Source organism: Haliotis rubra, unplaced genomic scaffold, assembly GCF_003918875.1.
Source record: "Haliotis rubra isolate DU_JTF1 unplaced genomic scaffold, ASM391887v1 Scf847, whole genome shotgun sequence".
NCBI lineage: Eukaryota > Metazoa > Mollusca > Gastropoda > Lepetellida > Haliotidae > Haliotis > Haliotis rubra.
Genome location: NW_025767576.1, coordinates 412,272 through 429,598, shown reverse-complemented (window position 1 = coordinate 429,598; position 17,327 = coordinate 412,272). Strand labels below are relative to the sequence as shown.

General features: G+C 38.8%; 1 protein-coding gene across 1 annotated transcript in view; it reads right to left on the bottom strand.

Moving 5' to 3' along the window:
- Positions 1–5,774: 5,774 nt before the first annotated feature.
- Positions 5,775–17,327, bottom strand: part of LOC124262603 (protein DD3-3-like) — a 29,915-nt gene continuing 18,362 nt past the window's right edge. The window contains exons 4-14 of the mRNA XM_046697107.1: positions 15,281–15,458; positions 14,150–14,327; positions 13,396–13,593; positions 12,833–12,996; positions 12,154–12,301; positions 11,821–11,925; positions 11,367–11,429; positions 9,306–9,586; positions 8,845–8,916; positions 7,292–7,463; positions 5,775–6,778 (exon numbers count right to left, since the gene is read on the bottom strand). Of these exons, the coding sequence (XP_046553063.1) occupies positions 6,571–6,778; positions 7,292–7,463; positions 8,845–8,916; positions 9,306–9,586; positions 11,367–11,429; positions 11,821–11,925; positions 12,154–12,301; positions 12,833–12,996; positions 13,396–13,593; positions 14,150–14,327; positions 15,281–15,458 (1,767 nt within the window). The 3' untranslated portion in view covers positions 5,775–6,570. The remainder of the gene's footprint in view (positions 6,779–7,291; positions 7,464–8,844; positions 8,917–9,305; positions 9,587–11,366; positions 11,430–11,820; positions 11,926–12,153; positions 12,302–12,832; positions 12,997–13,395; positions 13,594–14,149; positions 14,328–15,280; positions 15,459–17,327) is intronic.

Sequence of the window (17,327 nt, the reverse complement as noted above, 5' to 3'; positions counted from 1 at the left end):
CTACTACTGCTGCTACTACTACTGCTGCTACTACTACTACTACTACTGCTACTACTTCTACTATTACTACTACTGCTGCTGGTTGAATGTTAATGGACGGCAATTCACTGTTCAGAGCAGTGTCCCGTGTGGTGGAATCCTGCTATTGATGGTTCTAATTACAAAAATCGGCTTTTTAACGATTCTCGGTACCACACACGTTTAGCGGCGCCAAGCAATGGAGGAAGAAGGCACACAAACATCCAGTCGCACATGGGCACATTTACTGATTTTTTTATATAAAACTACAAACGACGTACAAATTTTGAATTCCTCCTCGAACTACAAGAACAGATATTCTGCTGCCTGTTACATAGAGAAATGACATTTAGGAAATATGCGACATAACGAGTGAGTTCAAATTTTAAGTGACCGCCTCCGTGGTGTAGTGGTTAGAGCGTCCGCCCGGAGAGCGGAAGGTCGCGGGTTCGATCCCCGACCGCGTCATACCAAAAGACGTTAAAATATGGAACTTGTTGGTCCCCGCCTGGCGCTCGGCATTATTGGGTACAACAAGGACTGGTCGGCTCGGAGTCAGTATAATGTGTCTGAGTGGGGTATTCATGCTTCACTGCGGCATGGTATCTCAGTGGGCTAGCACTATAAAACCAGCTAAAGTCTGGGCTAGTACAAGCAGCCGCACATACACATACACACGCATGCACGTCGTCATATGAGCGAAATATTCTCAAGCACGACGTTAAACCCAATTTCACCTCACCTCACCTCAAATTTGAAGTCACATCGGCAGTATTTCAGCCATATCCTGCGACACGAGTCAGTTTCTAATGCAATTATCGATAAAGGGACAAAGAACACGAAAATGGATATTTTCATTTCTAAATGTCTGAAGATTTGTTTTGCGTATGTAGATGTTCAATTCAACACGAGCACTATGAATAGCGTAATTGTTATGTTGAAGAACCTAAACTTAGTTTAGTTTTACGCTGCTTTTAGCAATATTCCAGCAATATCACGACGGGGGACACCAGAAATGGGCTTCACACATTGTGCCCATGTGGGGAATCGAACCGGGTCTTCAGTGTGATGAGCGAACGCTTTAACCACTAGGCTACCCCACCGACCCGAACCTAAACTTAAGATCTACTTAAGTTAAAAGACCTGAATCAATGAGTGACGTACGTTTGCTGATCGTTTGAATGACTTTATTGATTATTCAGTAATTACATTTCAAAAATATATTTCACTTAAGGAACCTTAGGTCGCCTTTTCGAAGGTTTGAATAGTGTGAAAATACCTTTAATCCAGGGAATCATAAGCTGGGTAGTTTGTTAGCATGGACCTTCTAAACTAAACAGGTGAGTTGAATTGGAATTAAACATCTTGCTTTTAAATTATTGCAGTTACAAGACATGGATGCACTTGCGTGAGTCTACGCGTGAATGCATGTGTGCGTGTAAGACATATTTTAGCACATCTACAAAACAATCTTCAACGAATATATATTGCGAAGGTTTATCAGAGGTTAATAGTCTTTAAAAGACCTGAATCAGTATTGCAACTAACAGTACGGGTAAGCACTCGTTTCCGGAGGTGATCGCCTGTGTTGAGTGTGATTAATGAAACCCCCATTACACCTCAATGATTAAGCATGCACGCACACGCAGGTAGATTAACATTGCTGCCAAATTTTAACTGCAGATTCTCCAGCTGAATTTCTTGAGTGAGTGAGTAAGTGAGTGTGCTGAGTTTTACGCCTCGTTTAGCAATATTCCAGCAATATCACCGCGGGGAACACCACAAATGGGCTTCACACATTGTACCCATGTGGGGAATCGAACCCGGGTCTTCCGCGTGAAGAGCGAATGCTTTAGCCACTAGGCTACCCCACCGCCCCCTGAATTTCGTGAATCACATGAGTAAAAGCACAAAGACAGTTTTGGAAATACATGTTTATTTGTCATCCTCCAGTCTGTACCCGCAGACTGTATAAACAACATGATATGTGGAATGAACTATTCAGATGATGAACATAAAACCCAACAAGTATCTCCACACCATAAAGTAAAACAAGTCTTGTTCTTAGCCATCCGAGAAATTCATTTCAACTGCACCAAAATCCCATGTCAAATGCAGATTTTGATTAAATCAGTTTGACCATAGCTTAAAACAAGTACTAATACAGAAATATCTGAATTCAATGAAAGTTAAAAATCATCCCAATTTTTCATAGCACTACACTTTACTGCATGACAGTTTATACTCTCCATCCTTTCTCGCACACCTGGCTGTCCCTTTCTTTGCACACCTCCTTTGTAACAAACAGTGAACTGTGTAAATATTTTAATGATAGTTTCTTAAACAACTTTCTTATTATCAGGACATAAATTGTGCAAAAAAAATCACGGAGTTGGTCTGATGTTTTGATTATGATCAGCATTTCATTGAGTATTATATGTTTAGTAGTTTTCGAGTTAGATTGCAATTCATCGGTCCGCTTTTGAGCCAAACTAAAACTACAGTAATATGAAAAAATGATGATCCTGAACTTGTCATGATTGGTATACATTTGTTGATCACATATAATCATCATAGTGTAGGAGAAATCTTGATGTGAGAAACAACATGGCTTGGAATGACACATTCACCTGATGAAGGAACCTCTGAAATGTATAGAGAATATTGTTATCCATAAGAAACATTCATGTATTCCAGTTGAAAACAATGCGGACGCCAACACTCTTGCACTGTGCACCTCGTATTACATTCTAACTGATAATAGTTCAGGGCAAAATAGTGTTCTGTTCAGTTTTAGGTTCAGACACTGGACCAATTTACATAGTTACATTTCTGAAGTGATGTCATCATCTCCATATTTCTTAAATAGATGTACATCTCTGGCTTCCTGTAAATCTAATTATCACTTCATTAGCTGTATTCACATGTCCTTATCCTCATTGTTTTGTATATAGTCAACTGGCTTTACTTTATCCCTATTATCATTGTTTTTGGCTTTATAACTGCTTTTGATTGGTCCTCTCTGATTCATTGTATATACATTCCTGTACTTCTCTATATAGTATGTTTTGTACATCTGTCTTTAATCACCTGAAGAAGGGGCAAGAAGTAGCCCTGTACGTTGTGTTATACAATAAAGAGGAAGTTGTCATCCATATACTCGTCTTATAATGACACTGACCTGGATACTGAGCATTTTGCACCTGAAACTGACTTGGTTTGAAATGTAAAACAAGACTAGCGCCAACAGACATATCATTAGGACTGTAAGCAGGGGTACATCCCCTCTTTCCCCCAAAAGTTTTTCCCCCAGGAGCATTTCCCCCTAACCTTTGCTCTTCAGGGTTCATGTGCACTAGCTTATCAGCAAGCATCTCCTGTGTGCATTATAAATCCTCAAGACAATCACAAATATTGTTTTGTGACAACACTCTCTACAGTTACATACATTGTAGCCAATAGTTGGGAAGAATCACACTTCTCAAAAGAAGTTAAGGAACACGGGAAGTTAAGGGATTCTTTCAGTTTACGATAGTTAATCCTATTTTGAGTAATATAACGTATACGACCGCAGATAAGCCAACTTTTGAGGACCAGTTCAAAACAGATTTGTTGGTAGGCTATTTCCGATGACTGATTACGATGAGAAGATGTCCAAAAGTTGATGGTTTGGCTTATGTGATACTGATTTTAAGGGTCAAGCTAGGACCTCGGCTTATCTGCAATTAGCAACTACAATCATGTACAATGCAGCAAATATCTATTGTGGAGATTACTCTGTTGGAGACATTAAAGGAAGTATTCTGGCACTCAGACATTAAATCACATTCATTATGCATGGTGCAAATGTTTGCAGTGTACATTTTCCATTGCATAGAGACTTGTACAATATAAACAAGAAAATCACAATTAGCAGTAACATACCCAGAGACGAGACATGACTATCGTCAACAGGTAAGACCCTGTTCAAAACTAGAAACGTAGCAGCAAAATATCGATAGATCTGCAAGATTGTAAACACATACATGTGGTACACAAATACACAGATACAAACATGATGACTATCCTCAACAGGCATAACCCTGTTTGAAACAGAGACGTAAAATATCAATATATCTGCCAGCTTGTAAACACATGGAACTTGTGGAACAAATACACAGCACAGAAAGAGGTACATTTGGTACACAGATACATACATGATACACATCAATATTATTCAACTTCCACATATCTCTAACAGATGTGTACAAACCTTTATTGCTATATGCAGTCCTGCTGCATGTCATAGCCGTTACTGCTTCCAGACTGAACACTAACCTACTCAAACATAAATATACCATTCAAACATTTAAGAAATAGAAAATAATTATAAAAACATCACAGTAGGTTTTATCAGTACCGGTATCTTAAATTTCAGCATCTAATTTAGGATATACTTAATATGGCTGTGGGTAATATATCATACATATATTGCAGGTAACATTAGTGATGTTCCGATGATCGAAAATAATCGAAATCGATCGAAAGAAGGATTAAAAATGATTAGCGATTGTAAAAACCATATTTTCGATTAATCGGAATTTTGTTGATTTTGTATAACACCCTTGAATGAAGTAAACTAACCATCAAATTTGACAAATATTCACAAACAAACATGCGCTCAACAGCGTAAAGCTATGCACATTGTAAAATTTTAACCACTTTTATTGTTTAATTACAATTCCAGTGTCTTTCTTGCATGCGTGCATTTCATTGCATGACAGCATTAGTTATAAAAAAAACCCATTAATTAGAAGAAAAAAACTGGGGAAAACCCTTAAAATTGGTGATTACATTAAAAATGTATATAGTTCGATTGTAATCGATAATCGTTCACCACAATCCTCCGATAATCGATAGTGGATTTGGTTTCCGATTCCCAACACTAGGTAACAGGGCTTAAACTGAAACTTGTTATTAGCTTTTTAAAAGATCATAAGACACTTCAATAATCTGTTTTCACATGAGTTAAAACCCAAGTTATGAACACACTTATAACCAATATCACCAATATTGATCACTGGCATTGCATACTTTATTGCTAATATTATATATGGCACTAATGCACTTGCATTAAATTGTAAGACTAGCAACTTCCATGTGCCTGTGACCGGTGAAGATCTGGGTTAGAATTGGTCTTCAGCAACCCATGCTTGTCGTAATAGGCGACTAACGGGATTGAGTGGCTGGACTCGCTGACTTTGTTGACACCTGTCATTGTGCCCTAATTAGGCAGATTGATGCTCATGCTGTTGATCACTGGATTGTCTGGTCCAGACTTTATTATTTACAGATTGCTTCCATATAGCTTGAATATTGCTGAGTAGGGCGTCATACAACAAACCTACCAACCTACCATGTGCCTGTGTTCTTTCATTTGATCAGCTCACATTGACCTAACTAGCTGTAGACTTGAAACATTGTTAATTTGGGGAATAACTAATCAAATCAACAATCAGACATGATATAATTGATGGGGTGATGATTTTATTTTTGTTCTGGGGGACGGGGGTCACCCATGTTTGTCACCATTGATGACATGCAGTGGGGGCACTTACTTTACTTTTTAAGGGGCATTTACATCGAATGTGTTTCTCCATAAAAATCATCATCACCCCCTCTAGCCATAAATTATGAACCATCCCTTATCATACATTAAATAAAACTCATCATTGTCTATGTCAGAGACCCTGCTTAATGAGACATCCATATGTTTAAAAAACAACAACTTCAGTTGTACATAATATGTTAAGACACAGATTTCATCTCCAGACATATCTGTGATGTATTTCATCACAAATCCTCAGAAGTTGAACATACTTCAAAATAAGGATGCAAGCATACTGTTCAATATTTGCTAAGGACCACATCTTTGATAAATATGACAATATAGTTCCTTGGCAAATGTTGAATGGTATATTCAAGAAGCTGTGACTTATCGAAACCCTGAAGTAGCTAGGTAATTATAATGTTGGATATGGTGCTCAGTACTTATATATGTAAATACATAGATGTGGAGAACAATCTCAAACGATCAAAAGAACAAGATGGACAGCATGACTCAAACATGGATCAAAACATGAGAATTATTCCACAACAAAAGAAAAATTGTGGTAAAAAATCTTTCTTATGATTGTGTTTAAAAAGTACCAATAACTGTCTTACACTTCTGCACAACCCCACAGTCCCCCTCCCCAAATAAAAAACAAAAGTGAGTGAGTGAGTTTAGTTTTACGCCGCTCTTAGCTTATTTCAGCAATATCATGGTGGGGGCCACCAGAAATGGGCTTCACACATTGTACCCATGTGGGGAATTGAACCCGGGTCTTTGGCGTGAAGAGCGAACGCTTTAGACCAGGAAATTCCAGTCTTGTTTAGTAGTCAAGATGGAACTGCATTTTATGGTCAGTTAAGTCCCCTGCCTCAAGAAGATGCACTGTGAGTAAATATGATACAGCAAACCATAATATCTCCGATAATGCTTGTGAAGGACGAAGATTGATAAAGCTGCCTCTATGATACAATGATGGTGCCTTTCTGGCTCCTGTTTGTGAAGTTGTTGTTCCGTGTACACATGTAATGGTATGTGCCTTGTCTGAACTTCACAACAGCTCCTTCGTAGGAGGCTGGTGCATTGTCCAGCTGGTTATGTAGCTTGTCGCGGCTCTCAACAGTGTAGTCTCGGTGGGCAGCTTCCGAACAATCAGCTGTCTTGATACACCTGGAAAACATGTGATGGTATTCATCTGATAGCTAAATAAAGGTGTTATTTTAAAGAAGTGTAACAATGGCTACCAAATTTATAGCATTACAAAGCCTGTGCAAACCTTGTATAAATATGATACACAAATTTTGAAAGGGATATTCCATGGCTTAATCTACACAGCAATCAGAGTTCAAACAGAGTTGTAAGTCTAAGTAAAAGCATGAGAGTTACAACTCTGTAGCGTTACAACAGCTTTGTGGAATGGACCCCAGGTGAGAACTGAATGTGAAGCATAGTAAGCATCATTTTAAACTAATTAAATACAGTTGTTTGTTTGTTGTTTAATGCCACACTCGCAATATTCCAGCTATATGCTGGTGGTCTGTAGATAATCGAGTCTGGACCAGATATGCCAGTGATCAACAGCATCAGCATCAATTGGGATACAATGACTGTGTCAACCAAGTCAGGAGTGACTACCCGATCCTGTTAGTCGCAGTGTCTCCAAGTATGAGGATGATGAGCTACCTGTAGTATCCGGAGGAGGCCATATTGACCGCCAGGTTCTTGGACGACACCGATGTCTTCCCGTGGTAGATCCACTTGATATCCGCCCCTGTCCACATGGTGGTCTTCTCAAAGGGGATAGGGAAGTTGTCATTTCTGTCAAAGATCTCCACCAAGTTGTTCCTGTCTGTGGCTGAAACAGAAACCAGCAGCACTGATGTGTATGGAGTAATGATAATAAATGATAATGATAATAGACTTATATACTATCCACACTTTGCTAAGGATCAAATCACTGATACAACAGAATACGTGGTCAGATTTGGTTTAAATATCCATGCCTATTGTAAGCATGGATCCAAGTTTTCAGTATGTTACTGCATCATGAGGATCCCATACCTGTTATTGACAGGTGTTGTGTACTTGTCAATGACTCGTGCCATGATTTGCAAAATGGTTGATTGGTGCCATGAAAACCATTTTTATGGTTACTCATGTATCAAGTGCATACGGTTAGCTTAAAGTGGCTGTTTTCCTAAAGATGTGTTACCATATCATTATCTATCCAGTTTTAAATGGATACAATTTTGAATTATAAATAAAGTTGCGAATTTTTGTGTTCCTTAGCAAAGTGTGAGTAGTATATAATGCGGCTGTATCCATTCACTTGTGCGCTACAATAAAATCAGAGGAATATATACAAAATATACATGGTGGGTTCAGAAGAGTCAGTATTAAATGCTCTTAACAGTAAATATTTCATAATATCAGACAGGTTCTCTTGTCGTCAGTTTGAGGTGTTTAAGGTATTATGATAATTATGTCAAACTACTTACGATTGGACAGTTCATGTTACAATAACCAATCACAACGTGTACTTTCAGTTTATCTAAACTCGGTGCATTGCCTGTTAGTGCTATGTAGTTCATTGCGATGCCTACAAACAGTAAAGTATTCAGAAACCTGATTTTTTTTTATTATTGTTGAAACCGGACAGGCAAGTTTGTATCCGGACTGGTAATTCTTTAAAGTTACCAGTCCGGCTGTCTGGCTTGGAATTTAGGGAGTTTTGAACACTGACTAAGGTGATCGTAGCTCCCATTCTTTAACATAGACTTAATACGACAGTCATAGCACTACGATCGCTTTGAGGAACAGGCCTCGATTGTAACTTCCTGAGTCTAAAATAGACTTACGACAGTCAGAGTATTCAGATGATCTTAGTTCCCATAGTTGAACCAAGATTTACGATAGTCGTAGGGGTAAGACAATTTTAACTCCTAAAGACCCTGTGGCATTCTGATGAACATGTAATGTAATGTAAGAGGAAATGTAATTTGGGCTTCTTGAAAATGATTTGGCTCCACATAGTGTACTTTGAAATTGGATGTTTAATAAATGACCATACAGGCTGTGTTGGATAAAGAATGCATGTTCAGTGAATAGCCTCTTTAATTGAACCCAAGAGGATTTTTGTTCACATTATAAACCATTTTGTGTTTAATAAATTATCTTAAATTTGCTTCAAGAAAGGAACAGTTTTATATCCAGACATGTACAAGAAAACTGCGTACCTGTTTTTCCCTCACCATCGTCTCCTGTCTGTCCATCGCCACCATTCGGTCCATTTTTATGTGTGTTGGATCCTGAAAGATTGACATCAAAACCATTTTTCATTTAGCATCCTAAAGTCAAAATACATGTCTTATTGTAAGTGGGTACTGAATGACTTGAATCAAAATTTGAAGGACTGCCGAGAACCTGGAACTAGAGTCTGATTGCTGCAAAATCATAATGATTATATGGCAAATAACTACACATTCGAAAGCAACAAATCGTCTTAAATGGCATGTAACTTTGTCATTTGTCCATACCAACTCGTCACTATGATTTCAGACATGTTCATGAAGAAGATGAAAACTTGTTTAACTAACGATCATGTAAATGTTGGTGTTTTAATGACTGTTGTAACAAGTGTATGTACAACAGCAAACGGACTATAATCTTAGTTTAAGTTGGTTGCCAAGGTTACTACCTGTCCACTGTATGTGTACGAGCTCTCCTGCCTTCATGCGGAGGTTGTTGGGCACAAAGTCGTACTCAACCGCCGGATACACCTGCACTATGTTGCCGCTCTTGCCATGCACATTCAGGTTATGTATGATGTCGTTCTGCATCCCTGCTGGGCGTGGTCGGAGGAGGAACACGTGACTTCGGTCCTGGAAGATCCGGCCGTATTGGTTGGTGTTGATGTTCAGTCGGAGTGGGGAGCGACCAACACCTATATCTACGTAAGGATTTCCTTTAACAGGCGACCTGAAAGTTGAAAAACTTGAAGGTCAGGAACTCACTAGTTCTGTTTTGAGGATTTCTTTGTTATTCCAGCACTTTGATGACAATATTCCAGCAATTCATAACCAGACACAACAAAGTATCAATCTACACAGATGTGGGGTCATTCAAACCAAGACAGCTTCGTGATCAACCAACGCTTTAACCACTAGAGACAACAAGCATGTTCTGCTTGAAGTTTTCTCCCGTTATTCTAGCTAGATGACCAGACACTCCAAGGCATCAATCTACACAGATGGGATAGGTCATGTATCAACCAAGACAGCAAGCATGACAACACAATCCGGTTGCCTTTTACAACCAGCATGGGTTGCTGAGACCAATTTTTATCCCAATATTCACCAAGTCCCTCAGAACTGACAGACTGACTGACTGAGTTTGGTTTTACGCCGCTTGTAGCAATATTCCAGCAATATCACGGCGGGGGACACCAGAAATGGGCTTCACTCATTGTACTCATGTGGGGATTCGAACCCGGGTCTTCGCCGTGACGAGCCAACGCTTTAACCACTAGGCTACCCCACCGCCCCCCCACAGAACACACAATGGATACAAACAATGGATATATACAAACAAAACATGAACTACCTCAGCGATCAGATTGATAAGGTAACAAAATGTATGAATATTGAGGCATAACAAGTCAGAAATAACTGGTCCACTGCAGCAAATGCTTGTACAAGGCAAGTGAACAGATCTAGCCAGGCACAGTGATTTGTTTGACAGGTCATAATACCATTGCATACACAAACCATTGTCTTAATAATCGGTGAGTACCATATCCCTAAAACCCTTCAAGCCAATCACTGCCACACTGTGTGGGACAATAACATTGTTACATATGGCATCGAGTGTCTGAATTTAATGCAGATGCAATAACACCAGCCATCGGTATGACAAGCAGGTGTAACTAACACGACGCTCACTGTGCAAAATACAAGTGAGTGAGTGAGCATGGTTTTACGCCGCTTTTAGCAATATTTCAGCAATATCACGTCAAGGGACACCAAGGCTCTTTGGCATGATGGGCAGATGCTTTAACCACAAGGCTACCCCACCATGCCCTGAAATACAAGTAGTGAGTGAGTGAGTTAGAAGATAAAGCTACTCTGTTTTCAATTTTGCGGTCCTTTATCGTTGATTTAAGACCGCTAAATGTTTAATTTAAAACCGAACACGTCAGGACGTGTGGGCCGACGTGTGTTGTCGACGTCATGCCCGCTAGATCTAAACCCGGTTTGAATATACTGCCACTGTGCTGCTGACAGATTTTCCAGCTTTGTAGTTTCTTCACTGGGATTAGGGTCAAGAAATTCTTCTTCAAACCATTCGCATTTTACTTCAAAAACACCAAAGATGCTGCCGAGGTAGTAATTGCCGATGTCCGACATGTTTGTTTACAAACAATAGGGTCAACGAGTTCATTGTATTCATACACGGTGAATCGGTCACATTAATTAACGGTCTTAAACTGCCATTTAAGTACGGTTTTGATGAGCTCTCAGCCCATCAGAATCGAGTATCACACAGTGTCGCTGCTAGAATTTAGTTTTACACCGCTTTTAGCAATATTCAGCAATATCCTGGCAGGGGACACCAGAAATGGGCTTCACACATTGTACTCATGTGGGGAATCGAACCCAGGTCTTAGCATGAAGAGGATGCTTTAACCACTAGGCTACCCACCACCCTGAAATACAAGTAACACCATGCTGATGATCTACTGTCACACACATACACTTACATATTTCCGTTGTACTTGGAGTCTGTGTGATAGGGATCATAATCATCGGTAGAAATGTTGTATCTGGAAGCACACAACAAACATATTTTTAGCATCAAATATAACATCAATAGAAAACCAGCCCCTCTCGAAAAACAAATTGTGAACTCAAACATCAATGTCAATCAGAAATTGATACAAAACTATGGCCTTATTGCTGTGTAAGCAATACTCAAGCAAGATCGCGGCAGGTGGTACAGAGCACAGACATGGTTCCCCAAACTGTACCTGACAGGCAAACACTATATCTAATGGACTACCCAAATGCCTCTCATTTTGCACTGAAGGTAAGATTTACTAATAAAGGTGACAGCATGGAAGCAAGACAGTAGTTCTGTCTCAAACTTTACAACGTGATAAAAGGAAACAAACATATTCAGCACAATTATCACACTAAAATGTCACCATTCCCTACCTGATTCTAAACACACAGCGTTTTGTTTTGCCAGAAGGGAAGTGTGGCAACACCCATGTGTAGTTTAGTGGCTCTCCATCAACACCGTTACCAAGGTGATTTGACCTGAAAACAAACGTAAATTCACTATTATGATGAATACTACAGCTAACATTCCACAAAGGAACTCTTACTTTATAGTCATCATCAATAGTCATCATCATCATCATCATCATCATCATCATCATCATCACCACCACCACCATCACCATCGGCGTCACCATCATCGTCATCATCATCATTATCGGCGGCGGCGCATCATCATCATCGTCATCATCATCATCATGAACTCACCTGGACCAGGGGGCTTCTGAACAGTCCGGCCGACTCAGCTGAACAAGACACTGTTTCACAGTAACCACCTCTGCATCATACGGAACTGCCCAGATGTATGTCAGTCCTGCTGACCGAGCATTCCGACATGCAGACTCGCTGGTGAATTCTGGAAAGGAAAGCATTATGGATATCACAACTGCCAATGTACACTTTGGAAATAAATTTCTGAACTGGACTGAACAAAGTTGAAAGGAACCTTAATCTCTCTGGATGATTCCAGCAATTAGTCTACATTGTTTACATCACTGTAATCACAGATACAGAAATGGACACATCAGTGCTCAATGAGGTAGATCCTGAATCTGACGGAACACAGTAGGTTTAGGGTATTTTTGCTAAAACTTGGTTTGTTGATAAGATAGGTAAAAACACAACTGAAATCTTTCCATATTTACTTCCCCAATGACTACTATAAAATTTCCCAGGCCTGAAACTCACAAAATAAAATCACTTGGTGCAGATAAGCTGTAACATTGATAAAAACAAGATACAAGTGGCCCATTCAACTAAGGGATCTTCGTGCTAAAGTGATTGTAACTCCCACATTTTAACAGGGAGTTACAACTGTCATAGTGCTACGTTTTGTGCAACAAGGCCCAGAACATAAAACAGGTTCCCCTATATATCACCAACTCACGTGGGGCCTTCTCCAGGTAGTTGTGTAGCTCCACCCACTGTCCACCATTTGCCTCACATTCGGCCTGATTGTTCCAGCGAGAGAAGTGCCACCTTGTGTTGTCAGGGTACGTCTCGACACACTCCGACTTGGGCTGAACGTTGAAGCTGAGAGTCTGGTAATAGCTGGAACAAAACGACGACAGAACTAACTAAGTATCAACATGATCAACCGAACTGTCACTGCCAGAGTCTGGAGTTCAGAAGTCAGATCAACTGCATTTCATCTAAACAAACTTGGAGGAAAATCTTTTAGAAATTTAAAAAGATTTGATACTTCCATAGAAAACTATTGCCTCCTTTCATGTCATCACAAAAAATTCGAACTATGGACTGGGTAGGCCAATAAGGGAAGGGAGGTAACTCTTTGGCTTCTCAACCCTCCATACACAAAACTTTCATAAATTACCCTAATTGCCTTGTAAACAATACCTTTAATTTCTTTATACAAAATATTTCTTTTTATTCGTACCATACTTTAGCAGAAACAAAAATAACAAAAAACAAGATGTTAATACCACAAACCTGCACATGGACGCATTCTCCGCCATGACAGCAATATCCTTCCAGGGAGTGGGATGCCAGTATGGGAAATAATCTCTTTCTTCAGGACACTCGTAACCATAGCGACCTCCCTGAGGGTTCTGGCGAGTGTAGGTGGCACTGCTGTAGCCAAGGCCATTGTTGGTCTTGAGCTTCTGGTCAGCAGTAAACAGACCTGGAATAGAGAGACATACCGTTACAAATCAAGTCTTTGGCAGAAAAGTCAGCTAAGCCTTTTCATACTATCAATGCTAGCAATTAAAATATTCCACATCTCAAATAATTTATCAAACTGGCTTTTGGGTACAGGAATTGAAACATTTTAGGGGTGAGTGCATGAGTTTAGCTTTACACATCTTTTGATAATATACCAGCAATATTTCAGTGGAGCGGCACCAGAAATGGGCTTCACACATTGCACCCATGTGGGGAATCGAACCTGGGCTTTCAAGCATGACGAGTGAATGCTATAACCACTTGAATACCCCACCACCCGAAACATTTTAGGACTAATTCAATGATAGCAATGATATTCCTGTAACAACTCCAAAAGAGTGGTGATGGGAATATTTACTAATAATCAACATATTTATCAAAATATAAAGTAGTTTTCAAATATATATATAAATGATACATACAGACAATATTGTCTGATAATAAGTTCATCTGGAGTGAAGACTGACAGTAGAATATCCTATATATTTTTACCAACACTGACAATCGCTCTTACCTTTGTTTCCGTTCCCGAAGATAACACTTGTCATACCAGGCCCAGGATTCGTGAAGACCTCGGTCAGATTTGACAGCATTATCCTTCCTGGTCTGGCTGTCGGACTTGGACTCTGTCAAACTGTCAGGCTTCTTGTAGTCTTGAGTCTGGGTTTTAACACCGTTCCTCAGTGTGTCTGCAGAACCTGTAGCAGACAGTTGCCATGGTAACATGACATTCATGGTTTATGCAGAGTCAGATATCCAAATTAGGCATGCCATGGTCAAAACAAGCTTTTCATAACCCTAAGGATGAAAATCATGAACGTTTTGGGATCCATGATTTCAAAAGCATTACTGGTACTGACTGAATGACATTGGTTAACTTGCAACACTGTGAATGGTCATTTCATTCTATGATCAGATTACACTTATGATTAAAATGATTTTATTTTGTCCTTTTCTGAATTTGCAACAAGATTTGATTTTAATGAAATTGGTTAGTTCAAATAAAGTGAGGAGAGGTGAGATGAATTGCAGAAATGCCAACCCTAATTTAGCCCAATTAGTATTTTGGCCAAAAACTGATGCAAAAATTAGTATTTTTGGGCCAAAATTAGTTTTAACTTTTCCAAAGAATTTTCATATTAAATAAAATATGTAAATATATTGTCTAAGACCTTGTTATTTTACATTGTACTCACCTACATTAGTAGTAAGTATCCACATATAGCTTGATACTGAATAAAATGTGGTTGAAATTTATTGTGTATGGTACGTATGCTATTTGATGATTTAATTTAATGTATTATATTTAAAAATGTGTATATTTTTCGTGCTATCATATTCGCGTATTTTGTGTTGTTTTTACGTAACAAATACGATAAAATCATATGGGTTGGCATCTCTGGAATTGGGGTTTAAGATCATGGTAAAGAATACAGCACATACACGTGGGTGTGCGTGCGTGTGTGTGTGTGTGTGCTTGCACTAGTCTTGACAATTGACTGTTTTATAGTGTTACACCTACAGTCAACATGCTCAACTATTACATTGATATACCAGTCAGAGACTGACACTGACTCAAAGAGGATCAATACTTGTGTTATTGTATTGGTTACTGAACACCAATTCCAACCCGGATCGTCATGGGTCGTACCTGTGGGTGTGTCAACATCATCCTGACACAGGTACTGGAGTATCAGGGCACAGTTCTGCTTCTGGGGACTATCATCCTCGTTCCCCCCACACCCATGCTGATTGGTCCATTCCAGCACGAGTCTACTCTCGCCAGCGCCGTTCTGCAATGTCTTCACAGGGCCACTTTGAAAATATTTCTGAAAAAATATGGGACACTAAGAAAGGATATCTGGAAAGAACACAACAAAATAATATAGTTTAGACATTCATATTTCTAGAACTTCAGAAATACCTCCTTTTCGTAGCTGAAGGAAATGTTGACTAATGTGCTTGCTATTTCATATACATGTATTTTTACCAATTGCCTGAAATATACAGGAAAGACAATATCAGCAGAAGCACTATTTCCAAGGATTTATCTGGATGTGTTTCGGGTTTCACATTCAGCCCTAAATAACAAACGTTATTGTTCCAATATTTGAATTAACAATATAAAAAATTATGTTTATATATAACTAGTTACTAATTTCATGGATTTATAGAGAAAACCTATACTTCACAGATAAAAATACTAATAAATCTGAAGATGTTTTTATGCTTAATAACATATAATTGCAGTGAATGCTATTTCAAACTACAATGTTAAAATACCTCTGCCTTTAAGGAAATTCAAACTTCAAAACAACATAATTTTCATGACTTTGGCCAACTTTTTTCCCCAATTTGCTCATAAGGTGCATTTAGTTTAATATCCTTTATAATTCAATTCTTTATTCTCATAAACCACCTTGGTGGTACGAAGAGCATATATTGTAAACATATACACAAATACAAATTGAAATTCAAGATGGCAGAAAACAGATGTAGGATATATTGTGATAGATTTACTATGTCTCGAGATGTTTTTACAGATAATATTTTCGTGAACTTTGTTTCATTGGGAAAGACTGACTGACTGAGTTTGGTTTTACGCCGCTTTTAGCAATATTCCAGCAATATCATGGCGGGGGACACCAGAAATGGGCTTCACTCATTGTACCCATGTGGGGATTCGAACCCGGGTCTTCGTCGTGACGAGCCAACGCTTTAACCACTAGACTACCCCACCGCCCCTCATTGGGAAAGAGGTTAGATGAGTGGCTAAGTAGTGTTTCCTCAAAATATCTAGTGCTTTGCAATGAAAAATATATAATGATATTCATCTGTGATGTTTTCAGAAGTGCATAGTTGACATGTTCTCTCGTCCCTTGGAATATTATACCACCAGCCCGTCTCAATAGGTAAACTATGGTTACATGTTCTAAATCTCTATAATGGTAAAGAAATATGTTTTGGAAGGAGGAGGTATACATCAAAATTAGGAAATGGCTTCAGGTGCTGATAGTAAATTCCCTTGGGACTAGAAATAATGTCATTATGCCAGTTTGGGATAAATTGATCTTTAGGATATGTTCAACTTTTGAGACCAGCCACTGGGTTGTACAAATTGAGGGATTTTCAAAAAGATACGAGAGTCCAGTATTGTCTAATATATTTTTAACGTACGAGAGCCAGGGATTGTCTTTTATATTTATTGTTCTCTGAAGTGATAAATAATTGTGAATTAAGTTGGTAAGCTTAAAAAACACCTTCTTGGTAAGTTAACTTGTGCCAAAAGTTTAATAAACATTTATATATCATAATTCTAAATAGGGAATCTTCCTAGTTCTCCATACAGCATAAAACGAGGGGTTGTATTTCTTAATCCTGTTATGAGTCTTAGAAATTTAAATGAATTTTCTCCAAAATTCCAATTAAAAATGTTGACTTTCCATTTCACTGACGTCATCATGTCATCATGTTCAGGGCAACATTTTATAAACAAACTAAGTATTATGAGCTAAATGAAAACATATAAGTAAGCTGACATATTGCATGAAAACAAAGGTGGACCTTTCTGAACCTTTTTCGAAAAGCATCCACATGTTTCAAATCAGGAAAACAAACTTTGACTCTGTGTAGTTAGTCTCAGCTAATTAACTTACACAAACATTCAAAACTGTGAGTAGTTGGAGGCTCTCACATAC